The 27,063-nt window shown below is 41.1% G+C and overlaps 5 protein-coding genes across 8 annotated transcripts; 3 read left to right on the top strand and 2 right to left on the bottom strand.

Annotated features, from left to right (window-relative positions):
- Nucleotides 1–1,280: 1,280 nt before the first annotated feature.
- On the top strand, nucleotides 1,281–2,223 carry LOC133028721 (GTPase IMAP family member GIMD1-like). Its single transcript, XM_061095712.1, has 3 exons — nucleotides 1,281–1,443; nucleotides 1,605–1,867; nucleotides 1,948–2,223. The coding sequence occupies exons 1-3, from the start codon at nucleotides 1,281–1,283 to the stop codon at nucleotides 2,221–2,223; spliced, it is 702 nt and encodes a 233-aa protein (XP_060951695.1).
- Nucleotides 2,224–2,452: 229 nt separating this feature from the next.
- aimp1b (aminoacyl tRNA synthetase complex interacting multifunctional protein 1b) lies at nucleotides 2,453–6,235 on the bottom strand. The gene is made up of 7 exons (XM_061095703.1): nucleotides 6,207–6,235; nucleotides 4,580–4,674; nucleotides 4,235–4,348; nucleotides 3,630–3,782; nucleotides 3,357–3,556; nucleotides 2,767–2,938; nucleotides 2,453–2,677 (listed from the first exon to the last, which is right to left on the bottom strand). Exons 1-7 carry the CDS (start codon nucleotides 6,233–6,235, stop codon nucleotides 2,511–2,513), a joined length of 930 nt encoding a protein of 309 aa, XP_060951686.1. The 3' UTR covers nucleotides 2,453–2,510.
- Nucleotides 6,236–7,924: 1,689 nt separating this feature from the next.
- Nucleotides 7,925–15,734, top strand: sgms2b (sphingomyelin synthase 2b). 2 transcript variants are annotated; one of them, XM_061095700.1, is made up of 8 exons: nucleotides 7,925–8,086; nucleotides 9,132–9,275; nucleotides 11,100–11,886; nucleotides 11,971–12,088; nucleotides 12,345–12,402; nucleotides 13,225–13,320; nucleotides 13,436–13,602; nucleotides 14,047–15,734. In XM_061095700.1, the coding sequence occupies exons 3-8, from the start codon at nucleotides 11,354–11,356 to the stop codon at nucleotides 14,218–14,220; spliced, it is 1,146 nt and encodes a 381-aa protein (XP_060951683.1). In that variant the 5' UTR covers nucleotides 7,925–8,086; nucleotides 9,132–9,275; nucleotides 11,100–11,353; the 3' UTR covers nucleotides 14,221–15,734. The 2 variants fall into 2 exon arrangements, with proteins under 2 accessions (XP_060951683.1, XP_060951682.1); XM_061095699.1 differs by lacking the exon at nucleotides 9,132–9,275.
- A 149-nt stretch (nucleotides 15,735–15,883) lies between these two features.
- On the bottom strand, nucleotides 15,884–18,565 carry LOC133028723 (transcription factor 7-like). Of its 3 annotated transcripts, XM_061095716.1 has the most exons (8): nucleotides 18,507–18,565; nucleotides 18,058–18,100; nucleotides 17,882–17,970; nucleotides 17,194–17,348; nucleotides 16,942–17,065; nucleotides 16,694–16,801; nucleotides 16,571–16,611; nucleotides 15,884–16,299 (listed from the first exon to the last, which is right to left on the bottom strand). In XM_061095716.1, the coding sequence occupies exons 1-8, from the start codon at nucleotides 18,522–18,524 to the stop codon at nucleotides 16,266–16,268; spliced, it is 612 nt and encodes a 203-aa protein (XP_060951699.1). In that variant the 5' UTR covers nucleotides 18,525–18,565; the 3' UTR covers nucleotides 15,884–16,265. The 3 variants fall into 3 exon arrangements, with proteins under 3 accessions (XP_060951699.1, XP_060951697.1, XP_060951698.1); XM_061095714.1 differs by having other exon boundaries at nucleotides 15,884–16,611; XM_061095715.1 differs by having other exon boundaries at nucleotides 15,884–16,611; nucleotides 18,058–18,097.
- A 3,905-nt stretch (nucleotides 18,566–22,470) lies between these two features.
- Nucleotides 22,471–26,460, top strand: LOC132996308 (uncharacterized). Its single transcript, XM_061066650.1, has 12 exons — nucleotides 22,471–22,483; nucleotides 22,557–22,822; nucleotides 23,795–23,892; nucleotides 24,030–24,136; nucleotides 24,305–24,540; nucleotides 24,664–24,716; nucleotides 24,798–24,910; nucleotides 25,002–25,237; nucleotides 25,360–25,394; nucleotides 25,474–25,825; nucleotides 26,022–26,095; nucleotides 26,187–26,460. Exons 1-12 carry the CDS (start codon nucleotides 22,471–22,473, stop codon nucleotides 26,458–26,460), a joined length of 1,857 nt encoding a protein of 618 aa, XP_060922633.1.
- Nucleotides 26,461–27,063: the final 603 nt, after the last annotated feature.

Genomic DNA, 27,063 nt, shown 5'->3' with positions numbered 1-27,063 from the left:
TTGAGTTGAAACAGAGAATTGGGTTGAGTTCACATGTGGAGGAAGACAAACATGTGTTTGCGTGTGTGGTTTGTTGATGATGATAAAATTATTAAAAACTGCTTCAGAGCACTTTATCTCTGGTTTCAGACTCTGGATGTCTCTCTGCCTGAGGCACAGACAGTTTAGACTCAAACTTTATTAACACAGAGACAATGACAGAGCAGCAGCACATTCACACTGAGGGTCGAACCACTGAGGTCCTCCAGGAAACATGCACATGATAAAAACACAGCAAAAACTTCACATGAGACAATTTCACAACTTCTCTGCAAAATTGAACTTATCTCTATCTTAATTATACTGAAAATCTTCTATAAGGACTTGTGGCAATAATAAAAATACTTCAGCATCTCCTAATTCTGAGATATGATCGCTTAAAATAACTATTTAATATCAACATTATCTTAATATAAACATTTTTGATATATGAGACTCATATTTATCTTGGATTTAGATTATTCAGACTTTATTTGATTGGTTAAAACAAAAAGGCAACCATACAACACACTACACAACACCACACAACACATCCCTTTTAATGTGTCTCTTTAAATTCAAACAGCAGAGATGTTGATCACCTTTACAACCCAATAAAACTGCAGAGCGGTGAACCGATGGGTTATTATTTAACCAGTGACCAACCCTACACACACACACACATACACATAACCTCCCTTATCATCAAGTCCAGGAAATGTGTCTTCGCTGTGCTCCTCTGGTCCATTAAACCAGGTAAGACTCGTATTCTGGTAATTTTACAGTTTTTATGTTTTATTAAAAGTTGAGTCTTGAACTCTTTACAGCAGGTGAATCATTGCTGATATAATTTATTACAATGATCCACCTATAATAGCACATTAGCTGGGTTTGTGTTAAACTCTGAAACTCCTCACTGGAGAAAGTTATGTTGTAATGTTAATTTTGTTGCAAAAATGTGAAACAAAACAACAACAAAAGATCCAACATCTGAATAAAGGAACAATCTGTGCTTAGTTTTAATGTTGTAGAAGCAATAGTTTGATTTATTCTGAGAAATCTTGTTGTTTCCTATCTACTCAGAATAGTTTTTCAAAAGTATTTATTCCATCTGGACAATTTCAGGAATACAACAAATCAAAAATAATAATTTGAAACAGGTGGATTCAGGATTTGAAGCTGATAACTGTTAACATTAAACTACAAAACTCAATTTGGATATTTTTTTTATATTTTTAGAAATTGTTTCGTTCTATCTGTAGATGGATTTCATAGCGGATCGCAGTCGCCATGGCAACAGCCTTGTTACTATGCTCAGAAGGTGGAATCACCAACACGACAACGAGCGGAAAGTGCTGAAATTAAATGTGCTGTTGCTTGGTGACAAGCAGAGTGGGAGGAGCTCTGTGGGGAACGCTCTGATTGGTCAGTTCTAGATTTCGTCACCCCCCTTAAAAACACAATTGTTATTTTCTTGAGCTTCCAAATTTTCAATGTTTATTAAAGTTTAGAAGTTTTAACAAACAGAATCTAAATTCATACATGTTTAAATTGTACGATTCTTTTCCGATACTCACATTCTGCAGGTGGACATGAGTTTCAGACAGGCACCTACATTTCTGGTGCTTCCATGACGACAGAGTTCCAGGTTCTCAGCAGAAATTTCCCACGTTATTTCAGACGACAGGGGGCGGAGTCTGATCTCACGTTGAGAGTGATTGACACGTCACCTCTGCCGCCCCACCCGCAGAGCGTGCACGAGCTCTGTCCTGAGGGCGTGCACGTACTTGTGGTCGTTGTGAGAGCTGACCAGTCACATGAAAACACACATGTGGAGAAACATGGGGAGGTACATGAACAACCGCTCTATACATAATGTTCAGATTTTATGTGTTTTATATAACGGTGTGTGTGTCTGTGTGTGTTCAGCGTCTCTTCGGACCAGAATGGCGTCGTCACGCCTTACTCGTTATCACACATGCTGATTACCTGGAGAAGGCGGGACTTCACCCCTCTGTCTACCTATCGCAGACCTCTGATTGGCTGAGAGCTCTGTCCAATGAGGCAGCGGGTGGAGTCTTGTTCTTGGACAACAGCTGCGATTGGCCCTTGATCAGAGGACAGCCGCTGAGAGATGGAGTGCTCCGCCTCTCAGCCAGAAACCATCACCGAGCTGTGAAGGTCAGGACAGAGTTCACACTCTGAGGCTCCGTCCATCGTCCGTATTCTGATCCCTGTCCATCCGAACATCACATGGACCACTCAGATGCACTGAAGTTATGAGGAGCACCTTTGTTCAAGGACTTCCAAGTTGACATATGTCACCGTGACTTATTCTCCACTGTCCTGAAAGTTTGATGAAACAATGAAACAGACAATTGTGGTTTCAAGTGTTTTTAATCAAAAAACAATAGCGATGTAAAGTTTTCTTCTTTTGTGAGCGGACAGCATTGACCTATAGGGATTTATATCAGTTGGGGCCGTCATTGTGTCTATTTGATGGTGCAGTTGGTGAGGGAGGGGGCCCGGCACAGCCCCTTCCCCTTCACCTCGAACCCACAGCCTTTATAGTTGGCCACACCCCTGTTGTCCACCCGCAGGTCGGGCTGAAGAAGCTCCCAAACCTTCTGTTTGGACTGCAGCTCTCTGTCCGAGTCACCTGAACACAGAGAAACACAGGGTCAGACCTGAGGGTCAACATGGAGAGAGCTTCATCGGCTACAGAGACTACCTAGCAACCATGGTTACCGGGGTAGTTGAGGAAGGTGACTCTGTCACCAGGTACAGAGCCTGTGGGCGGGGCCAGTAGTTCTATGCAGTCGTCAGAGGTGGAGCAACAGAGGAGGCGAGCCTGGGAGACCACGCCCCTCAGCTTACAGGCCTTCACGTTACATAGCAACACAGCGAGTCCGTCCTGGAGCTGCAGAGAGACATGGACTTTCATAAACAAATTCTATTCGGAAGCAATGATTGACGAGATATATATATATATATATGTAGTGAAATCGGAGGATATTAATTGTTTACATTAATTAAGATTATTGGGAGTGACACATGCAGGTAGTGATAACTTTTTCTTTATTTAAGATTCTCTACTCACTTATGTAAGTTGCATTATTACAGAAATACAGTTGTATTAGTTACGTTTTACTATCTCAAAGTTGTAATATGTTGAATGGTCATTTTGAGATTTAACAATATTTCAATAATTAAGTCAGAACATGAGTAAAATATGTTGAATGTAGAGATTTTTATGTTTTGAGACTGAATCAAATGATTGTATTTAGATTTGTGTGATATTTTTAATGATAATAATTAAAGGATAATTTGTGCATCACCTCCTCCAGTTGTGTTTTCTCTCCCAGTTTGCTGACGACCCTCCGGGGGGCGTTTTCTCCCACGTCCACTTCCTGGATGGACATGGACTCGACCAATGGGTGACTGCGGGCGCTCAGGATCCGCCCCACCCTCAGGTCGAGTCGTGACACGTCAACACGAGGCTCCACCCTCAGAGCGAGAGCATCACAGGTGGCAGGAGCTGTGTGAGAGAGGCAGAGAATCAATCTCTATTCTTCTCTTTCATTTATTACCCTTCTTCCTCTTCCTCTCACCTTTCCTCTCCCCTCTCCTCCTCCTCCCTTGTCTCGCTCTCTGCTCATGTGAGGAAGAGGAGGAAGGGACTGAAGCTCCTGTGGGAGTGGCAGGTGTTGGGGGGGCTGGGCCTTGACTTGGAGTAGGCGGGGCTGAGGAGAACAGAGTCTTGGCTGAGAGAGAGAGAGAGAGAGAGAGAGAGAGAGAGAGAGAGAGAGAGAGAGAGAGAGAGATTACTGAAATGTATTTGTTCCATCTTCTGGATAAAATTCCAAAAGATTTTGACTTGATAAAGTTCTAATTAAATCTAAGACAAGATTTGATCTGTAAATAATCAGTTTCGGCTCCGAGAGAAGGAAAATCATCTCACTGTGTCTCTGTGTTTGTACTCCTATCATTGTGAGGACATTTTGTACCTTAAAGACATTTTGATGAAAGTGAGGACATTTCTTTGAAAGAGTTGTTTTTAAAGTGAGGATATTTTTGTAACAGCAAACATTTGGGGGAAATACTTTTGTGTGTGGCAAATAAGAGCATTGATGGAGACATTTTTGAAAAGTGAGGATATTCTGGAAATTGAATATCATGTTCTGCATTTGTCAAGATCTGTTTTTCATAGCTTTACCGACGCGTCTCCGTTGTTTCTCCTGCAGCTGAACTCTTAGCTGCTCGATGTCTTTCTTCAGTTTCCCGTTTTCCACCAGCAGCTTCTTCTGCTCTCGGACTGACGCCTGCAGGACTGAAACACACACATCACCGTCCTCAGCACGTTGCTTTGTTTTCCTCACAGGTTTTTCATTCAGTTACAAACATACAAGCCTCAGATTAAGAAATAAACAGAGATATGGGGACCAGCTAATTAAAAACACAATGGTTCTTAGTTATTTTCTAACTCTCAGTGCTTCTGGTTTGTTTTTCTGGCCGTTGACTTGGTTTTGCATGAAAATGAGTTGGTGTGTTTTGTTCTTACGTGCTTTCTCTCTGGTCAGCAGAGCTTGAGTTTGTAAATACTCCATGATCTGCTCACCATCTTCTGGATCCAGCTTCATGATCGTTGCTGCCAAGCTGAGAGTCGGACAAACAGAGGTGAGAGTGAAACAGTGGGAAACACAGAGACACACGATATTACACTGTGGCCAAAGGCTGCAGATAACTGAGGTGTCTTAGGCGGGAGATAAACCTGCTTGAAACTTCAGATAGATTTACGCATTTTTAACATCAGGTTTTGAATCCAGAACTCCTGAGTATTTTAGTTTTGTGGTACGACCTGGATTCCTGACTGACTGCTGCAAAACCAACAATAAAACATCTGAGACATCTCTCAGCGTCAATTTTATTTCACAGTAACGAGACAAAAGCTGAGATATTTATACAGGAACCACATGAAGAAGGACTGAAGATGAGACTGAATCTGAAACGAGACATTAAAGACTAGAAAGACGCCTCGAACGATGTTATCTGCGATGAAGGAAACTTCACAGTAACAACATCTAAGGACTTAACACACATTTGCATAATGATAAACAGAAGTCACAGACGCTCACGGCAGCTTCGTCTGGTTAACATTTACATTCCATTTCAACCAAACAACTGACACTCGTGTCTCTACAAAACACAGACTCAAGACAAATCATCTTGATCGCCCCCTGGTGGCTGGCTGCAGTAAAGGTCATAAAACCGATCCTTCGCCATGTCAGCAGATAGGACACGGATCAAAGACCGTGTTTATATGTTGATAACCAACTCTTTTCTCCTGATCTTTACTTTAAATGTGATATTTGACCTTGTCCCGTACACACACACACGCGCACACACACACACACACACACACACACACACACACACACACACACACACACACACACACACACACACACACAAGCAGCTGCTAAATCAACTGCTGAAATGTACAGAGAAACAACAGCTGCAGTCAGGCCTCCTGCTATAAATAACTCACCCACAAAAACACACACACATTACATTTAACTTTCCAACATATCTTTACTGACTCCGTGTCTCCATTATGTTTGTGTGTAAACAAATTCATGTCCCCACTACCTGTGTGATACCTGGACAACATTCACAAACATGAAACAGTCATGTTTATTACTGAAACTAAATAGAAAAAAAAGGACACATTTTGCCAGATCATACTTTAGAGTTTGTAAAGAACCAAAGTAAAGAACAGATTGTATGATACAGATTCATCTTTCTTTGTCTAAATAAAGTTAAGTGACCTGAAATATCAGTTTTTTGTTTTTCCATGAACATAATGAAGCAAAGTTACTATTCTCACATTTAAACAATCTGCAACAATATAATAAAAATGAGTAATTTCGGCACAAAGGGGAAAAATATCTGCAGCTGTGGAGGTTTAAATTTAAAGAGAAAATCACTGGAATGACGTCTTATGATGAATGTCAGTGAGAATCACAAACATCTTAGACGACTCACATGCTCTGAACAGGATTCACTGTGGAATGTATCCTTTGCAAGAATCTGGATCCTCTTTTTGTATTTATTTACATCGGTGAGAAATGGCTTTGTGATCAAATAAAGACAATACAAGAACAAAAACAAAGATTTATAAGTCGTACCTGGGGTGAAATATGTTGCTGGTGTCCATGTTGGAGGCTGTTGTCGGTCGGACGGTCGCAGACAGAAAGCTCCGAGTCGTCAGCCGACACCAACTCTCCGTCAGCTGTCGGCTTCCATCTCCAGCTCCATGTCAAAGGTCAAACTGTGAAATCCCAGAATAAGACTCTATAATTCAGTTCTGAACAGAAACTAAATCACCAGAAGAAACTCACAGATTTGTTTTCAGAAGAAGTCTTAATATGCATCAAGTCTCTTTTATTTATGTTGCACATTTAATACAATAGGAAATTTTTATATAATATAATATATTTTAACTAGTTCATATTTATATTTCAGCTCTTCTTTACTTTAAATAAATTAAGGTAAATATAATAAATAGATAAACAATCATATATATAAAAATATATATATATAAAAAAATTATGTATATATAAGTAAATAAAATGGACGATATGAACACTTAACGTCCCTCCAACTTTCTACATGAAACAACCCTTTTGAATATGACACCTTGATAATGTTTTTAATAAGAAAGCAACTGGACATTAAAAGATGAACCTGGAAACTTGTTTTATTTAACATTTCTTAAATTGTTCCTCATGTGACACAGAAACCACCTGAGAGTGGGACACAGTTTATACATATATACTGTCACAGAGGTATTCAGTAGATAATCAGCGCCCTCTGGTGGTGATAACGTTGCAGTCACTCCCTCAAACCAAACTTTAAACTTTCACTTTTGTTTTATTGTTATAACTCTGTTGTAAGGACGAAGTCAGACACTTTACAGATCAGAAAAAAATCATATCTGCTTCATGACCTCTGTGGTTTCCTCCTCTGGTGGACAAGGTTAATTTACAATTTTAGATATGCTTAATCTATCTATGGTACCACTAATATAAATCACTATTTAATAGTGTAATTCTATTATGAATGTATAATATCGTAATGTTGAGCTCATAATGTAGATGTTGACAGACACAGTTTTGACTATCTCACTATTTTTGACTTTATCTTTTAAAGTAATTTAATAAATATTCGTTTTGTTGTTGTCGTTACTTTTTAATTTCATAATTTGAATGCATCCCTATTCTTCAGCCCCAGGGAAAATTAGATATTTTTCTCACACAAAGTAAAAGATTTGAATTTATTTTTCAAAGTCAATCAGGTCTTAACTTTTTTAACTTTGTTGGTGTTATAATTTGGACAGCGTCAATTTCTAGTCTTGTACTTTTTTTAATATCAGAAGTAACTTTAACTGTAACTTTATTTTATTTTAAATGATCAAGTCAATTACTACTGCACAAATTGAACATTCATCTGTAAAGATATATATTTAGATGTATATATTTTATTTTCTATTTTAAATTTTTGATATTCTATTTCATTGTAATTCTATTTTATTCTTTTTTATTCTATTTTATAGTATTTCTATTTTTATTTTATTTTTTTGGGTTGAAATTACTGAGCATTGCTAAAAGAGAGTGTGTGACCCAAGCATTTCATTGACAGTGACTACTTCATGTTATCTCTGTTCATTTGACAATAAAAAATCTTGAATCTTGAATCAATTCTAACTTTCATTCTTTTTGTCTTTTGGTCCAGGTTAAATTGACCCGAGTGCACCCAGGTGAGACCGAGGGGGGCGGGGCCGGGGAGGTCGCCGGAAGCTGTCGAAGGCGGGCGGGGTCTCTTTCCCAATGCTCTTTCCTACCGATACTCGTGCACGCTCTTCTACGGGGAGAAACCGGGGGCGCGCTTAATGAGGAGGAGGGTGAAGGAGGCGGAGAAGAAGAAGAAGTGAAGCGGAAGAAGTAAGGCAGAAGTCAAGAGAAGAGGAAGAAGAAGAAGTGAAGAGAAGAAGAAGTGAGAAAAAGAGGTGAGTTTGTTTTTTAATTCGACTCGACGTGAAGAAGCCGGAACGTTTATTCGGTTCTCAGTGTTTTTTCCCGGGAGCGGAAACGTGTCACTCGCCTCAGACAGGTGTGTTCGCGTCGCTCCTTCCGCGTCATCGGACTCCAGACGTGAGATTTAGCGATTAACGTGAAAATCCTCACGAACTTTGTTGAATTGATGCGTCGATTAATCGATTGTTTGTGGAAAACTCTTCACTAATGAGTGATGAGGAGGATGTTTCTTCTTCTGTGTTTGCTCAGACCTGGTTATACTTTGAGTTGGTCGATTAATCAAAAGAAAATACATCTGAATTCACGTGTTAATTCAGATGTATAAAGAATTCAATTAAATTTCAAAACAGTTAATATGACAGGATGACAGTTTACTTAAGATGACAGCTACTTTGACTGTTTTTGAGGATTTAAAGTTGGTCAAATTATGTATTTATTCATGTGATATTTCCCCGGCCTCAGCTGCTCTTATTTTAACAATCGATTTAATACAAGATCAATTTCAATATTTATCGATGAAACCAAAAGATAAGAGTCAATCGACTCATTAGCGATTGTCTTGAATTCCAAAAACTCAGTTATCACCTTTTGAAGCATGTGAATTTCATTTTATCAAATTAATATTTGACATATGTTGAGTTAACGTCCAACACAACAGTGCTGTCGGCCGGGGGAACAAAGTTTGCTAAACCAACTGGATGTTATAGGTAAAAGATCATAGTTACACTGGTAACTTTCCATTTCCAGGTGATATTTGTACACTATTATCTCGGCTTCCCACATGTGAATGGTTGAATAGTTTCAGATTTTTCTTTTATTTATTCAAAACTGATTTCTTTCAATAGCTTGAAGTCAGTATCGTGTATGATTAGTAGGAGTTGTGTGGATTCAGCCTCGGTTTCACCCTCAGGCCGACCTGTCATGCCGTGTAATTCTCTGTCTTGTGTTGATGAATCACCACTAATATGTGGAAATTGAATTCCCGTGGTCGTGACTCGATTTGGGTTCGTTCTGCAGGCCGGTAAACAGGATGTGACACAAGAACCACACACAGCACTGTGCAGAGCTGGTGGGACACGACCTGCAAATTAATATTTAACTCTTGGACGTTTAAAAAGTCAACAAACAGCTGCTGAAAGAAGTGCAAGGCTCTGAAAGAAGGTAAACTACAGAAGTTAGGTTTGAAAATTAAACTTTTAAAGTCAATCAAAGCACAGAGTTAGGGAAATTATTTATTTTCTTTATTTACTTTCTTTAATAATTCAGCTGGTGTCACAATTAATTTTCTTTTCTTTTTTTTTTTTACATGTTTTTCTCTTAACTATCACAGAATATATTCACAAGTGAGATGCTTGAACCCAAACTTTAAACATTTGGCTCATAAATGAATATGAATATATATAAACTGAATTAGTGCCCGAGCACCGACAGTGACAGTATTTTCCTCATCCTGTTCTTCATGCAGCCTCTTTATGACCATTGTGACCTGCATGAAATTACACAGTAAAAATCCATTAACTGCAAAGATATAGAGAATACAAACTGAGCTGGGTCACATGTCACCCATGTTGTGTATCAAAGGGTTAAGCTGAAGGAAACACACTTGTTTCTGACTTACTTTTTAACTCCACCTATATAAAATAACCCCTCAAAGGATTCATTAAGCAATGTTTTCCTTGTTATGGGTTTTCTTTAATGTCACAGTGTCTGTGGTCAGAGATTCCTTTGATGTATAGTCAGTCTTAGACTGTTTCAAAGGGGAAAGATTTAAACGATCTGTAGAGAAACGAGTGTGTTTGACCTGAGCAGATTTATTACTCTGTATATAGTGATAGTGATGGCTCCATCTTCTCCAAAAAGCAGGTAATTTACATTAAAGTTTCACCGTGTGGTCCACACTTGGCTTGAACCAGGAAGTCAGGAAGTGACGTGTGTAACCTTTCCCGTTATTTACAAAACCCACGCAACAGGGAGTGGTTTCGCCCGGTCCCTGTTCGCCCCCCCCACGCGCGGACGCTTAAGGTCCCGAGATAGCAGGTGATCTGGCCCTTGCTGCAGGAACACATTGAAGTTTTCAGTTGTTGAGAACATTTGTTTATAAACCTGTTTGTGTTGAAATTATGTAAATGAAGAAGAGAGTGGGGGTTTCAGCCTGCAGGGTTTCAGCTCTCAGGTTGTCGGCCCGATGAACAGAAACAAAGACTTGACACATTTTCACTCGTGTGTGAGATGTTGTCAGGGAGAAGGTATCTAACAGGAGAGAGAGAGACGTGACCCACAGTCTAACTCGGTCTGCCTCAGTCTCAGGGTTTCATTCACAAAACTGAATATTTCACTTTTGTTCGATGACGATAACAATCAAATATCCTGCGTGTGTGGAGTTCAGTAGATTCAGGTCACGGCTCGGAACTTCATTAGTAGAATTAGAACTTTTAGAAAATGGAACAAAGTTTGAAAAATGGCCCAAGTGCAAGTTGTTGACTTCCTCGAGTTTGAGGTCGTGTCGGTGCAGTCTGACTCGTTTTCTGCTCAGAATTCATGTGTGTGTCGGGATTAGGGTGTGTGTGAGCTAAAGGGAGTGCCGCCTTCAGGTTACTAAATGTCAAACTCTAGTATGTGTGAGTGTGTGTGTGTGCATTTGTGTGTGTGTTGTTTTCCGCAGTGTTGATACAAATCTGATGCATGAGCGCAGCAGTGTTGAATCGATTTATTTCACAGCTGGTGTGTAGTACACAAGGTAAATCTTGTTAAATCTTTTGATTTAACATCTAAGAAAAACTATAATGAAACGTACACAAACAAGTACTATAGATGCAGCCCCTCAGAGAGCAGATCAAGTTCAAGAGGATGAGGAATATTACAGGAAACGCGTTAATCATACTAATAAAGTTCAACAGAAAAACACTTGAAATCTCAGTACATGTGAGTATAAAAGTTAAAAATGAGCAGAAAACTGAAGGTCATAATGTTGTGATTTGATTTTAGGTTTGCCTGAATCATCTTGAGCAGTAGGGATCGACCAATCACCTGCCTGCTCTGTGATTGATCTGTACATTGGAAGATGTGATCGCTGCCTGACCAGACCTCAGGACGCCATCACTGCTGCTGGAAGACAGATACCGGCTATTGATCGCCGATTAGTGGTTCATACCTCATGATAAAGGAATATTTTAGCAAAACTCTTTCTTATTGATCAAGTGATCGTTTCCTAAGAGAAAAACAACCTTGTTAGCAAATCAATGGCATCAGAGCTGATCGAGGACAGCGACGATGATCACTCTCATGTGGAAGTTAATGTGGAGACAACAGATCCCCCTACTCCTCCTTCGAAGGTCTCCAACGGCAACCTGACTCCCCACGCCCCCTCACCGTCGCCCCCTACTGACACGCCGGACCGCAGAAACAAACAGGGCTGCAGCAACCTGAGCAGCCGACTCCAGAAGAGTCCGCTGATCCACAGTCTGAGCAAAAGTCTAAAGCGACCATGCGACTACGTCAAGATCTCGGTGATCGAGGAGCCAGCCGACCGCCTTCCGAAGGAGTGGTGGAAGACGGCCGTGGCGTTCCTCTACGCCCTGTTCAACCTCTTCTTCACCACCGTCATCATCACCATCGTCCACGAGAGGGTGCCGGACAAGTCCGTGAGCCCGCCGCTGCCCGACAAGTTCTTTGACTACATGGACCGAGTGCCCTGGGCGTTCACCGTCACCGAGGTCAACGGGTTGATCCTCGTCGGACTCTGGGTTGTGCAGTGGCTCTTCCTCGAACACAAGTAGGTGTTTTTATATAAAGATAAAAGTGACGTCATGTGATTGCGATCAGTGACTGTATATAAAGACAATCCATCTCTCTGCAGAGCCATCATTGGTCGTCGTTGTTTCTTCCTCATCGGGACTCTCTACATGTATCGCTGTGTCACCATGTACATCACCACCCTGCCCGTACCTGGAAAACACATGGTGTGCGCTCCAAAGGTGCGCACACACACACACACACACACACACACACACACACACACACACACACACACACACACACACACACACACACACACACACACACACACACACACACACACACACACACACACACACACACACACACACACACACACACACACACACACACACACACACACACACACACACACACACACACACACACACACACACACACACGCTGTCGTCTATTCTCTGTTCACGATCATTCATGTGTTTTTTCTGTTTGCAGCTTTACAACGACTCCACAGGGAAAATCTGGAGGATCTTGAGGCTGATCTCAGGAGGAGGTAACGAACATTTAACCACATTAAAAGTCTCTTTTCGAAACAAAAGATTTCACATTGTGTTAAATATTCAGGAAGTATAAATCATCACTATGTAACTTTTTCGACGTTAGATCCTCAGTTTTTATTAAAATGAATTTGATTGACTGTGAACATGGAGAATGTTTCCTCACCCTGAACGTCTGTTCTATGTAACTGTGGTGAGCTCTTCTGGTTCAGAAAAGCTGAGGATTGTGGGTAATATCCAGCGTTCAGATTAGATTAGATTAGATTTCTTTATTTTATCCACACAACGGGGAAATTCACTTGTTACAGCAAATAAGAGAAAACAGAATTTAAGTAACAGTGCCGAAGCACAATAAAAAAGATCACCATATGTACACTACTAAACTACACATAATGAGAGTACAGAAACAAACAACCTGCAAAACAGACAAAACAGACACTGTGCAAAAGCAGGTACTGGGGAGAAAGTGGAATGATGTAAGTGTTATTGTAATGAAAAAAAAAATATAAGTAATATTGCAACAGTAGTGACCATGATACAGAAAATAATTAAAAAGTAAGTGACCATAACATAAATAATACTACAAGATAGCATAATGGAAATATAAATATTGCAATGTAACCATTATAAGTGACCATGATATAAATAAAGATGTAAAGTGTTGAATATTATTGTGCATGGTAGTGATCTGAGTAAGTAAGAAAAATAAAAATACAAATACAGCTATGGTGAGAGGTTGAGTGGAGATAGAGATAATAGACAGTTGTGTTTCAGTTCAGTGACGAAGTGTTTGTTGTCTCTGTGTTTGTCGTGTTCAGGTCTATCGATGACGGGCTCTCACCTGATGTGCGGAGACTTCCTGTACAGCGGCCACACCGTCATGTTGACTCTGTCCTACCTCTTCATCAAAGAGTGTGAGCATATACACACTCACACACACAGAGTTTCATTATTATTATTTTTCCATTAAAGAAACACGTGATTATATTGAAGTGTTATGAACGTGTTGTGCACGTGCTCTCTCCTCAGACTCTCACCGGTGGATGTGGTGGTATCACGGCATCTGCTGGTTGCTCAGCGCCAGCGGAGTGATCTGCATCCTGATTGGTCACGAGCATTACAGCATCGACGTGGTGATCGCATACTACGCCACCACCAGGGTCTTCTGGTGGTACCACACCATGGCTAACACACATGTAGGTGGACACACACACAAACACACTCTGCATTGACCCTTATGTTGCCCCCTGCTGGTGGGACTAAACTTGCTTGTGCTTAATATTTATTGATGACTAAGTTTTCAAGACTAGTTTGACTGAGGTCTATGTTTACAGCAGCGCCCCCCCCAGGTCTCCTCCCATAGACCCTATTTACCACTAACGGGGGAAACTATTAGCAAGATGAATTTAGTATTTATACAATATTTATTGTATAAGTTTATAGTAAGAATAATAACTATAATTGCACAATAAAAAGTACATTAAGTAGCAGCGGATATCAACAATAAAAGCATCTGAAACTCACGTGTTACAATCGTAATTCATTATCTAAATATTCAATAATACTAATTATCTAATTCATTTATATCTAAATGATTCATTTCGTCAGTCGTCATTGATGTTGTGTTTGTTTCTGCTCAGGCGCTGAGAGGGGTTCCAAACAACTACCTGTCAAGGGCGTGGTGGAACCCGATATTCAACTTTCTGGAGAGCAACGTCAAGACGACAGTTCCCGTCGTGTTCTCGTGTCCGGTGGCGCTGCCGTCGTTCTGCCGCCGGAGTTACAGCCAAGTGGAGGGGGGGAGGGGGGAGTGACCTGATGGAGACAGTGTGAATCCTTTGTGATTTCTGATGGAAACAGTTTGAATCCTTCGTGATTTCTGATGAAAACAGTTTGAATCCTTCGTGACTCCTGTACGTCAGGAAGGACGAAGAGCTTTGACATCAGTTTATCTATTAGAAACTTCTCTCTTGATGACTGAGGAGGAGGAGGTGCCAACAGGAGGAAGAGGAGGAGTCACAGAAAAGGTGCTGTTACGTTTACATTATCACCATCACAATGAGCACGGCTTAAATCGTCAGATCTCATCTTCCTTCCATTTAAAATAAATATAAATATTTGTCTGATATTCTGGACCAAAACCAAACTGCTAGCTGTTTAACTTTCCCCTAGCTAACTACAATGTAGTAAGATGTCAAATTGGGTTGCTTAGCCACACACTAGCTAATAATGCTAAACAATTATTTTTCCACCAACTAAGCTAACCAGAGTTTCAGGACCAAAGCTACGTTGCTAACTAGTAGTTGAGTAGTCAGAAGTCAGGTCTTTATTAGTTTGACAGTGAATGCACATATTTTATTTTTGAATTCATTTCAGTTTGCTACACGTTAGCAAATAACCTAACAAGCATCTTCAGCGTCTGTCCACAAAGAATAATGAGACAAAAGGATTCGTTACTGAAATTATCAATTGTCGTTTAGTTTGTATTTATGACAAAATGAAGCTTATCTTTGATTCCTGGCCAATGCTAAACTGCTAGCTCGTTAACTTAATTTGGCTTTCCATCCTTATCTAAGATTGTGTCATGGACACTGTCGGAGTTAGCCACATGCTAGGTCTTTACACAGTTTTAAAATAACTTTAAAAACTAAGAAATACACAGGTAGCTTCTCTTAAGACACGCTAAGACACACCTAAGAAATGTTAAGTAATTGACGAGTGATTGGTTTGTAAGCTAGTCAGAGTTTCAGGGCTAAAAGCTACATTGCTAGCTTTTTAACCTTCCCAAAGCTAACATTCTTTTTCGGCCCCTGACAGAGTGAACACAAATATAACTGAATTAATGTAAGTTTGCCACGATGTTCAATTTGTGAGGATTTATGATAACCACTTAGCTTTTTTTGTGCTAATTTAAGTTGGGTTATCTTAATTGTGTGAGTGCCACTTTGAAAACGGATTATTTTTTTCTGTTTTGGTTCACAAGCTAGCCAGAGATTCTGCTAACAAAGCTAGCGCCTTTACATTCCCAGTGCCACTCATTAGAGTGAAAGTTCATGCGCGCAAGTTGACGCCTTTTGCTTTTCTGTACTTGATTATCCTTTTTTTAAGTTATATTTTGTGTAAAGTATTTTTAATGTAATTTTGTACTGTAAAATACCATCTGTAGAATGTTAAATTCTTCTAAAACTGCTTAATTTAAGTTTGATTCATGAATGTTGTTGTTGTTCATTTTATAAAAAACTGATGTTTGATACAGAATTATGCGTATCTGTCAACCTGCATCGTGTCACAATACAGATGTTTCATAATAAAATATATTTTCAATCAACAGATGGTTCTGATGGTTTATGTTGTCCTGTAAAAAAAAAGTACATTTATCTTCACAAATACTTTAATTAAATGAAGCTGAGAATACTTCAAGTATTTTTTACATCGCTGTACCAGCATTGAAGTAAAATAACTGTGACTGACTCAGAGTGAGCACACATGCAAATTTATTTTGTATTAATTGACCAACAAACTTGTTTTTACACATTTCAAATGTATATTTGACCAAGACTTGAAATTAATATTTAATAAAAGCAAAAACACAAATGTCATTATTTTTCCATTTAAAATTAAAAAAATGCTTCACATTTTCCTTTAATCACATTGATACTGTAAAGCTCAGAAATACTGTAGGAGACGGGATACAAATGTGAATAAATCAATGTACTTGTTGTATAATTATAGGTCTGATGGTTCGTCCTTCTTTTACCTGACGTCTGACAAATGTTAAATTTGCTGAAGGCTGCAGAAACACTGAAGTCTGTTTTATTTCTCACTCAGACTAGGATAACTAGGGCGAGTGTGTTTCGAGTCACATGTCGTCTCCGCCAGACATCAGAGTCCAGCTGCAGTAAAAACAACAAACCAGGTCAGAGGTCAGTTTGCCCCAGAAACACATCAATACGTGTGTGTGTGTAAAATATATTGAATATCTGCTCCCACCATAAGATTTAGAGTGAACCCTTTAATATTCACTATTTCTCACAAACACTTTACAAAGAGGAGAAAGTGTTTATTTAATTTGATTTATTTCAAAGTATTTTTCTATCGCATTATATTTCCTGTCCTGATGTATTTACATAGTCAAATTTTAGTTTATTTGAATGGTATTCCGACCCTGAGAAGCTTCCTGAGCGCTGCTTCCTCTTCCTCTGACCCTGGGAAGGAAAGAAAAAGATGAATGGAAGCTTTCACACACACACAGTTTTTAAAACGCTCTGATGGACGTGATGAACGTACGTAGTTGTCTCTGGCCGACCAGCCCGGATAAAGCTCCATGTGGAGGATCCGCTCCTTCTGGGCCAGATCGTAATATTTGGACTGTTCAGAGCGAGACAGAGCGTTCCACTGAGAGAGAGAGAGTGAGAGAGAGAGAGTGAGGTTCAGATGAGTAAAAAACACCTGTGACCTGCTCTGACGGTCCTATCTGTCAATCATTCTGTGGTATCCAGGCCCCAGTGCATGCTGAGCTTTATCATGTCTCTCACCCTGCGTCCCAGGATGCGGTTGATGGCGGCGCTCTCTCTCTCTCGTCCCTCCTGCAGCACTTTGTGTCTCATCTCCTTCATGTAGAGCATGAAGGCGTTCAGAGGCTTCTTCACCGCCGGGTGCCTGCGAGGGTCGAGAGACACAGGAGACACATGCAGGATTGTGGAGAGAGCGAGAGTTTGTCCAGAACAGTAATTTCTACAGGAATGTTATTCTTGACACGTCTGTTTTGTGAAACATATGAAACTCACCCAGTAGCGCCATTGCCTTGGTAACAGGCGTGTGTCCTGGAGTAGCCGTCCGCCTGTCGGGGACCGGATGAACCGATTGGCTGATTGTACGGGGAGGATGGCGGGAAATGTCTGTCGCTGTAGAGCAGGAGAGGAATGAGAGGATGGATGGACGACTGTAGAGAGAGAGAGAGAAGGTTTTAAATAAATATGAACATTTGTACACAGCAACGCAGTGGTTGAAAGTGATTGTTAATACCAGCAATAAATCAAAGATAAAAAAAACCTGATGAAATATTCATTTTAACATCACGACTCAGGATTCCTGATCTATTTTTATTTTCAATTTTTTAAGATTATGTGATATCACATGTTTGGCCTCAAATAAGCGTCTCATGATAGTTGAGGGTTGTGACAGGAGGAGGCAGCAGCCGGACGCCTTTTCACCTCCAGTCATCGGTCGTCTGTTTGTTCTCTTCAAGTGTTGAAATAAAAACATTAAACAACAATTTCACCACAAGTGACGCAAACACAACGACCTCCGAGTCTGTGGGTCACGACTAACACTGATTCTGTGAGAAGGGAAACATATTGGCTGGAAGGGATCACACACACACACACACACACACACACACACTCACACTCACACTCACACTCACACTCACACTCACACTCACACTCACACACAAACACTCAAACTCTCACTCACAGCAGCAGTGTGGGTAGTGTTGTTTCGCCCCCCGCTGGTCAGATAAAGGTACTGCTGCTGTGGACACCAGTCGAACACTTGAGATTTTTCTGCAACATTTTGAAGAGAAAATATTTATAAATACGATATACATTAAATAATAATATAAGACAAATTCGATTTATTGTTAACTCCACCGCATGCTGCTGCAGCAGAGTTTTCTTTCATCAGCGCCATCTGCTGGAAGAAGATAATTCAAAAGATTTATTGACATTCACAAACTAAAACAATAGTGAATCATATTTTTCAATAATCATCGTGTAGTAGTTACTAGTAATTTTAAGATGATTTATTTGTATAATAAGATGAGTCTTTAAGTGTTCTAAATACCTAATAAAATAAAAATTAAGTGTAATTTGAAACAAACTTACTCATTTATTAATAGCAATGTTGAGGACAAAACCTGTATTTGTAAGTTTCCCAACATTATAAAGATCCATGATATATAAATACAATATCAATATATGTATGAAACTTCAAATAAAGATTTTTACGATAACCAAATTATTTAACCAATAAAACAAACAGAAAGCTGTACAAAAGTTACTACTACTACTACTCATTATAATGTTAATAAAACACTCACCCCTGACATCTGCTCCATCCTGAAAAGAGAAGAAAAACTTCACCAAGTTGATCAGTAAAAAAACAATTTAGGGATTAAAAATAAACAGATAAAGACGGGTGAAGAGGAACGGTCTGACTCTGCAGACTGAAGGAGGAAATCATGTTCATCAGGATTATCAACACCACGACTCACACTAACACTCACTCTCTCTCTATCTTTGCCGGAGGTTCTTCTCTTGCTGCTCATATTTTTGTTTTTTGTAGTAGCACCGTTCATTTTTAGGCCACTTGGGGGCAGCGTAACACGTGTCAAACATCAGCTTTGATGTATTATCACTTATTTCACTTTAAACGTTTTAAAGTGTTTTAAGAATAACTTAAACTTTTAAATATTAATGTCTGATTCTTATTGAAGCTTTCCCTCTGCTCTCTCTGACTCCCCCAGGCCTCCTCTCCCTCCTCGACCTCTGACCTCCCCCCTCCCCCTCATGTCCTCCCCAGGGGTCGGGTGTGGGAGTCAGGGGTGAGTCTCCCTGTGGCTTCTCCAACACGACTGTCGGAAACGTTTTACTGCGAATCCTCCGAATGGATCAGAAACCATAAGTGAAAGTATGAAGCTGAGACTTCTGGCACATTGAGGCCAGAGCAACACAGCGGGCTCTGTAGTGATCGAAAATGTTTTTATATTCATTATAGAATTCCTGAATTTTTATTTTTCAACAGTGAAGTGGACGTGTAACAGCTGGATGTGAAACTGTTTGATCGCATAAAGGTTTGAGGATATGAATTGTTGAAGCAGAAAAGCAAAAGTCTGTTAATCCTTTAAAGCTGTAATTTATGTGAATATATAAATATTTATTTTTATTTGCATTATTTTTTTATTTCATTAATTAGAAAATGTCTTTACGTTAGGTCTGTTCTGTCTTATTTAATCGTATTTGATATTTGGATTCATTATTAATGTTTACAGTGCTCTGATAACAAGTGTTGGTTTGTTAATATTCAAAACAATAATGATGGTAATAATACAAATCAGAATCAGAATCAGAAATATTTTATTGCCATGTACGTTTACACATACAAGGAATTTGCTCTGGTTAATGGTGCATACAATGAACATAGAAACATAAAAACGCAATAAATACAACATACATAGGAGAGCAATAAAAAATAGGAAACCAGTATATATTTACTCACTGTATACTTCTTATTTACTCACTTTTTACCAATATTTATACAAAGTAACATTTATTTTGACATAAACATTTCTGAATAAAAATATTTTTTATAATAAAAAGAATCAGAACAACAAATTGATGACAATAATTGTGCAATTACAATAAATGTGTAAACTAGTCATTCAAAGTGTGACAACCATCATTGTAAAAAACTATAAATTAATAAAACGTGATGATATAAAAAAAACATCTGCATCGTCTTCAGGGATTTTCTGTTCTATTATTTTTATTTGTGTTCTTTTACTTCTTTCATTATAAAGGTGACGAGTCTTTTTTAAGTTAGGTCTGTTCTGTCTCATTTAATTGTATTTGATATTTGGATTCATATTGTTTACAGTGCTCTGATAACAAGTGTTGGTTCGTTAATAATCGAAACATAATGATGATAATAATAAAAAATTAGAAGAACAACAAATGTATTGGCACAAGTTGTGTAAACTAGTCATCCAAAATGTGACAACAATCAAAGCATTTTAAAAGCTATAAATTAATAAAACGTGATGATATAAAAAAAACATCTGCATCGTCTTCAGGGATTTTCTGATTTCCAGTCGATGTTTCTAATCGGACCCAGTTCGCGGCCCCACCAGCAGCAGGAACCGGAACCGCCTTGCGAATCATTCCCCGCCAGTTTCTGCCCGAGCCGCTGGTGGTGGGACAACATGGAGCCGGGGACCGAGCGCCGGGTCGGGAACATGTCCAGGAGCGAGATCCTGAGGGACATCATCACCGAGAAGCTGTGCACGGCGGCCCGGGAGATCCTGGCCGTGGTGGAGAGGACCGTGTCCGGGTACGAGGAGGAGGCGGCGGGCTTCAGGCTGGAGGTGGAGCAGCAGAGGAGGCAGATGGAGGCGCTGCTGCAGGTGTCCTACATCAAGCAGGAGGCGACAGGTCAAAACTACCAAAACTTCACGTCCAGTAACGAAGCTTGTTCTCAAAACCCCTCGTTTCACCTCGTTGTTTACTCAATGTAACAAAGAGTTAAAGTGTCTGTGGAGGAATTAGTGACATCTAGTGGTGGAGTTGCATGTTGCAGCTGATCACCCCTCACCTCAGCATCCACTTCTAAACATGAAGGAGCGTAAATATATATAAAGAAGACTAGATGTCTCGTTCGACGGAGCCGGTCTGGCTTGACGGTCTGGTTTGTTATAAACGTCAGAGATGTAGTTATGACACTGCATACATTTTTTTTTTTTTTTTTAGAAAATAACATAATTATTCATAAGTATGCAGTGTCATATCTACATCGCTGACGTTTATAATAAACCAGACCGTTTCAAAATCGGTTTAAAATTGAGCAAGTTATGGTTATTTACCACTACCAACACAATGTTATGGGTGAGCGTGCAACCTCTGGCAAGATGGCCGCCATGTGGTGATGTCCGGCTCCGTCGAACGGACATCTAGTCTTTATATATATCTATGTGAAGGAGAACCCGCAAAAACTCAAAAGGTTTAGTTTGTCCAATCTGGGCTACTGTAAAAAACATGGCTGCCTCCGTAGAGAGGACCGGCTCCCGATGTGTATATATAAAGTATTTAAATATAAAGGGCTCATTCTACGATAAAGAAAACAACAATTCGTGCAATCTAGAAAAAACACATCAGTTAAAACATCACTAGGTCCTTTCACCTAAATCTTACACACTGGACCTTTAAACTACCAGGATCGAACAGTTAAAGGTCGTAGATGTATAACGCAGAGGATGTGGGTTTTGTGACCTGTACTGCAGGCGGCCTCCAGGGGGCGATCCAGGTGTTTGGAGTTAGGGAGAGTATCTGTATATAGTCTGAGTTCTGGAAGGAAACAGTTGATCCCTGGTGACTAAATCAAAAGTTTTCCTCGGATGCAGATGACCAGCAGCAGTTTCACACCTACGAGCCGCCGCCCCCGCCACCGGAGGAGGAGGAGTCAGGAGAAGAGCAGCAGCACAAATATGAGATGAGTACGTCTCGGATTTCTGATTTGTTATTACCCATGATCCTCTGCTTCCTGAACCAGAAGAGCTGTTTAGAATTCTTCATATTTCCCATTTTAACTGCTGAATATTGGAGATAACCTCTGGTTCTTTATGACCTTAATGTGTTTTTAACTAATCTACAGTTCAGCTTTACTCTTCAACTCGCTCTTATACTGTGACTGATTCACCTTGTATATAAATGAAGACCGTATAGTCACAGATGCGTGTTTGTGTTGAGGTGTGGAGGCGGACGGAGGAGTGAGTCTCCTCTGCTTCACCGGAGAATACCATGTGGAGGAGGAGGAGTCCACTGAGCAAGCTTTACCGACGCCCACAAAGGACCAGGAACCAATCACGGAGCTGGATTTTGACACATTGACAGGGTAACGAGGAACAGAGGTGGACACCTGTCTGTCTGTCTGTCTGTCTGTCTGTCTGTCTGTCTGACCTGTGAGGTATCGTCATGTTCCTCATCCGATTTATTTTATATTTCAGGTCGTTTACTCCCTCGGTTCAGTCTTACAGGCGGAGCACTGGCAGGCAGCGCATTAGAAAAGAACAGAACCACGTAGACCTCAGAATCCGGATCCTGGGCGACTCGCAGATTAACTGCCTCTCGGCTGAAGGTGGGTTTAAATCATCTCGGACGTCACGTGTTCAGCAGCTCTGGTTCCTGAGAGACTCAAAGTTTAGCAAAGCACAACTTTTAGAAGCTTTTTGAACTTTTAATGTGAAATGTGAGGCTGTGAGATCAATCCATAAAATAGGATTAAAAATGAAAATGTTTCGTTCATGTGGCTCAAACTGTCCAGAACTACTTTTATGATCGGAGACGTCTTTACCTGATTGTTGGTCTGTGTCTTCCAGTGTATCAGAAGTACCCGCTGCATGAGCTGCAGTGTCCTCGTGGTCTCCGGGAGACGGACTTCCTGCTCCTGCTCAGGTCCACCTTCCCTCAGCTGGCGGCCGACTTTGAGTTCTTCACGACCGACAGGAGCAGGAAGCTGCACCCGCTGAAGGTCAAGAAGCTGACGCCGGAGGAGATCCGGAGCAGCATCAGGTCCAACGGAACCTCCGCCCTCTACATCCGACTGAAGGAGCAGCGGACTGTCTCGGTTAGGAACTCACGACAGGTCTGAATGTTTGACTTGTTCTCCCATCACTCAGTATTTGGATTTTATTCCTCTGTGCTGGTGACACCAGTTCGGAGGTTTTATATTTTCACGTTGTGAACACAATATCTAAAGAACACCTCGATGGAAGTTTTTCCAATTTGGTGCAAACGTTCAATTAGACTCAGGGATTAGCTGACATTTCAGTGGTTCAAGGTTAAAGGTCAACGTGACTGAGACACTGGTTGGTGGAGATTGTTTAAACTGGTCATTCAAATATTTGAGTCTTCTGTTGCTTAGTTTTCTGCGTGGGAGGTTATTGACCTTTATGTGTCCAATTCTATAAATATTGTAAAATTTCAGGTGGAATCACTTAAAGAAACCTTGAGTTTTATAATTCTTTTTAGATAGATAGATAGATAGATAGATAGATAGATAGATAGATAGATAGATAGATAGATAGATAGATAGATAGATAGATAGATAGATAGATAGATAGATAGATAGATTACTTTATTCATCCCCGAAGGGAAATTATGTCGTCATAGCAGCCGGTATATTTGAATACAATAAAATACAATACAATAGAATAAAATAAAAAATATTGAGGTAGAAAGAATAAAAACAGAAACACAAGATAAATAGGTAGATAAGGTGCAGTGGCAAGATGATGGTAATAGTACTGATGATATGATGGTAATGTTATTGTTAGACAGTATATAAAAATAGTACAGTATATAAAGTATATAATATATATTTATATATGATAGTAATTATACCAATATAATAGCAGTATATAGTAATAATGGCAGCAACTGTATATATAATAATAATAGTAAATATAATAATAATAATAATAATAACATGTACACATGTATAAATATGTGTATACACAAGAATATGATATGATATATAGTAGAGGTATAAATATAAGTATTTTACTATACAATAGATAATATAATGTACTAATATACTTTTACTGATTTTCTTTAGGTGATTCAGAAGCACGAGGAGCCCCAGGTCTCTACTGAAGAGTTTCTTCCTCCACAGGGTGGAGCTGCTGCTGCTGCTTCTCCGTCCGGTCGCTCAGGGTACGTCCTGCTGCAAACACTTAATCCTATGAACACAGGAAATGAGTAACTACAACAGAAGAGACTCGTGCTAAGACCGAGTTTATTTATTCATGACTCTGCCTCTAACCTCTGTTGCTCTGGTTGTTGTCTCCCAGAGTTCAGTCTCACAGGCGCAGGACTCTGATCAAGGGAACACGGAACCGCGTCACTCTCAAGCTCCGCATCCTGGAGGACCCAGACACCAGAACGCTCTCAAATGATGGTACTTTCAATTCTTAGATTCTATGTCTATTCTACGTAAAAAAAATCAGGAGAAAAACTTGTCTTGCGTGAACGAGCCTCAAGGCTATGAATTGAAAACCGATGATTAACTTTGTGTCGATTTAAAGAATCGTTGCAGCCGATGAACTCGCTCTCTGTTTGGTTTCAGTGTATCGGATGAGCCCGCTGCACCAGCTGCAGTGTCCTCTGGGTCTCAAGGAGTCCAACTTCCTGCGCCTGCTCAGGTCCACGTTCCCTCAGCTGGCTGGAGATCAACCGTTTGACGTCTTCACGTATGATAGATACAGGAAACTTCATCCTCTGAGGATCAAGGTTCTGACGCCAGAGGCGATCAGGAGGAGCATCACGTCCTGTGGCCGTGCTTTCCTCTGCATCCGACTGAGGGTACGCACTCTGATTTATTACTTAGTCAAACTCTTTCTCGTTATTTTGTGCTTCACCTGAGTATCAAACTTTTCTTTTGTCTAAAATCTCTGTTTTCAATGGAATCATCTGGATGAACTCCAGAGCCGAGAGGAGCATCTTCCATCCCCTGCTGATCCAACCAACCTGAACACCAGGTAAATCAAAAAGAAGAAACTACTTTCACAAACACACACGTCATCAACCAGCTTCTGATCTCTGACATCATCGTTTCCCAGCGTCCAGTCTGACAGGAAGAAGGTGGGCAGACCTAGTCGCAGCTTACACGAGCCTTTGGATTTCAAGATCCGCATCCTGGAGGACAGGCAGCTCAGCAGGTTCACGAAGAACGGTACATTTATCAAGCTTCTGTATTCACGTTTCAAGGTGGAGTGGTCCAGCAGCTTTTAGATGAAACTCGCTCTCTTCCTGTTTCCCTCCAGTGTCTTGGAAGTTCCCGCTGCAGCAGCTGCAGTGTCCTCGGGGTCTCAAGAGGAGGGGCTTCCTGCACCTGCTCAGGTCCACCTTCCCTCAGCTGGCTGGAGATAAACCTTTTGACTTTGTGAAGTCCGACAGAGGAAAGAATCTTCTTCCCCTGAGGGTCAAGACGCTGACGCCAGAAGAGCTCCACAGGAGAATCTGCTACCATGGACGTTCACCCCTCTACGTTCGGCTGAAGGTCCGAGTCTTTATTTACAGTCTATTTTTTTTTAAGGTACCGAGTTTGGCTTCCTGTGTGAAGCATCATGATTGACTTGATCTCCGTGACTGGGTTTGATTTTATTTTCTCGTGTCCTGCAGAAACCAAACCAGCACATGAGACAAACCAGACTGAGGTGAGTAATGATGAACATTGAGTCTGCATGGCTCTCATCTCTTCACAGTGTCCTAACTGTCTCGTGTGTGTCCTGGCAGCAGTTGCAACAATCAATCCAGCAGCTCAACGTTACAGGGACGAGAAGACGAGAAGATTGAAACAAAGGAAAACGGTAACAAGTCGCTGGATCTGTGGTCTTTGCTTGTTTCTGGCAGCAAGAGGAAAGAAGACAAGACGATGAAGGAAGACAAAGATTGGAAACCAGTCACAAGTCAAAAGAATCGGAGGAAAAGAGAGTCAGAGAAGACACAGCGGCTGGAATTCAACCGTCCAGGCACCAGAAGGAAGAGGAGGCGAATCCTGTCGTCTCCACCGACCGCGTCTTCACGGGCTTCATCTTCACAGGCTTCATCTTCACGGGCTTCTCCTTCACGGGCTTCATCTTCACGGGCTTCTCCTTCACGGGCTTCATCTTCACGGGCTTCATCTTCACGGGCTTCATCTTCACGGGCTTCATCTTCACGGGCTTCATCTTCACGGGCTTCATCTTCACGGGCTTCTCCTTCACAGGCTTCATCTTCACGGGCTTCTCCTTCACGGGCTTCTCCTTCACGGGTTTCATCTTCACGGGCTTCATCTTCACGAGCTTCATCTTCACGAGCTTCATCTTCACGAGCTTCATCTTCACGGGCTTCTCCTTCACGGGCTTCTCCTTCACGGGTTTCATCTTCACGGGCTTCATCTTCACGGGCTTCTCCTTCACGGGCTTCTCCTTCACGGGTTTCATCTTCACGGGCTTCATCTTCACGAGCTTCATCTTCACGAGCTTCATCTTCACGAGCTTCATCTTCACGGGCTTCTCCTTCACGGGCTTCTCCTTCACGGGTTTCATCTTCACGGGCTTCATCTTCACGGGCTTCATCTTCACGGGCTTCATCTTCACGGGCTTCATCTTCACGGGCTTCATCTTCACGGGCTTCATCTTCACGGGCTTCTCCTTCACGGAATTCTCCTTCACGGGCTTCATCTTCACGGGCTTCGTCTTCAAGGGCATCGTCATCACGGGCGGTTACTGCCGCAGGTGAGGTTATTCCGTCCTGTATCGTCTGTGGAGCGGTGCGTCGGTCAGTGAGCATGGTGATCAAACACGCCTGGAGTCACGTGGACGATCCGGCGCGGCGCTGTGGCGTTTGTGGCGAATGTTCGGAGTCTGCAGAGAAGCTGAGACATCACCTGCAGGGTCACCAGAAGGCTCACGGCTGTCCCATCTGTGGGAAGTTCTTCCTCTCCGCCCACGGCCTGAAAGGACACATCGCACGACACAACGGAGAGAAGCCGTACAAATGTAAGATCTGCCACAAAGCCTTCATTGAGAGCTGGGTGCTGAACTCTCACATGACAGTCCACGGCGCCAAGACGTCGCACACGTGTGGCGTTTGTCAACAACCCTTCTCCTCCAAGATGAGGCTCAAGCGTCACCGTGCGGCGCACATGAGAGCACGATCGCTCGCCAGGAGCCACAGCGGAGACTTCTCGTCCAAGTTGAATCTGATGACTCGCGTCGAGATCCAATCGTTATGATCCACCGTCTGCAACTTTCTATTCACCTGATCGATTCAGCGTTTGTCACGTGAACAGAAACAACGCTCACTGACGTTTTCATTTTGTCCGAACTTTAACTGCTGCAA

Source organism: Limanda limanda, chromosome 22 (assembly GCF_963576545.1).
Source record: "Limanda limanda chromosome 22, fLimLim1.1, whole genome shotgun sequence".
Classification (NCBI taxonomy): Eukaryota; Metazoa; Chordata; class Actinopteri; order Pleuronectiformes; family Pleuronectidae; genus Limanda; species Limanda limanda.
This window is presented reverse-complemented; position numbering and strand designations above follow the sequence as displayed.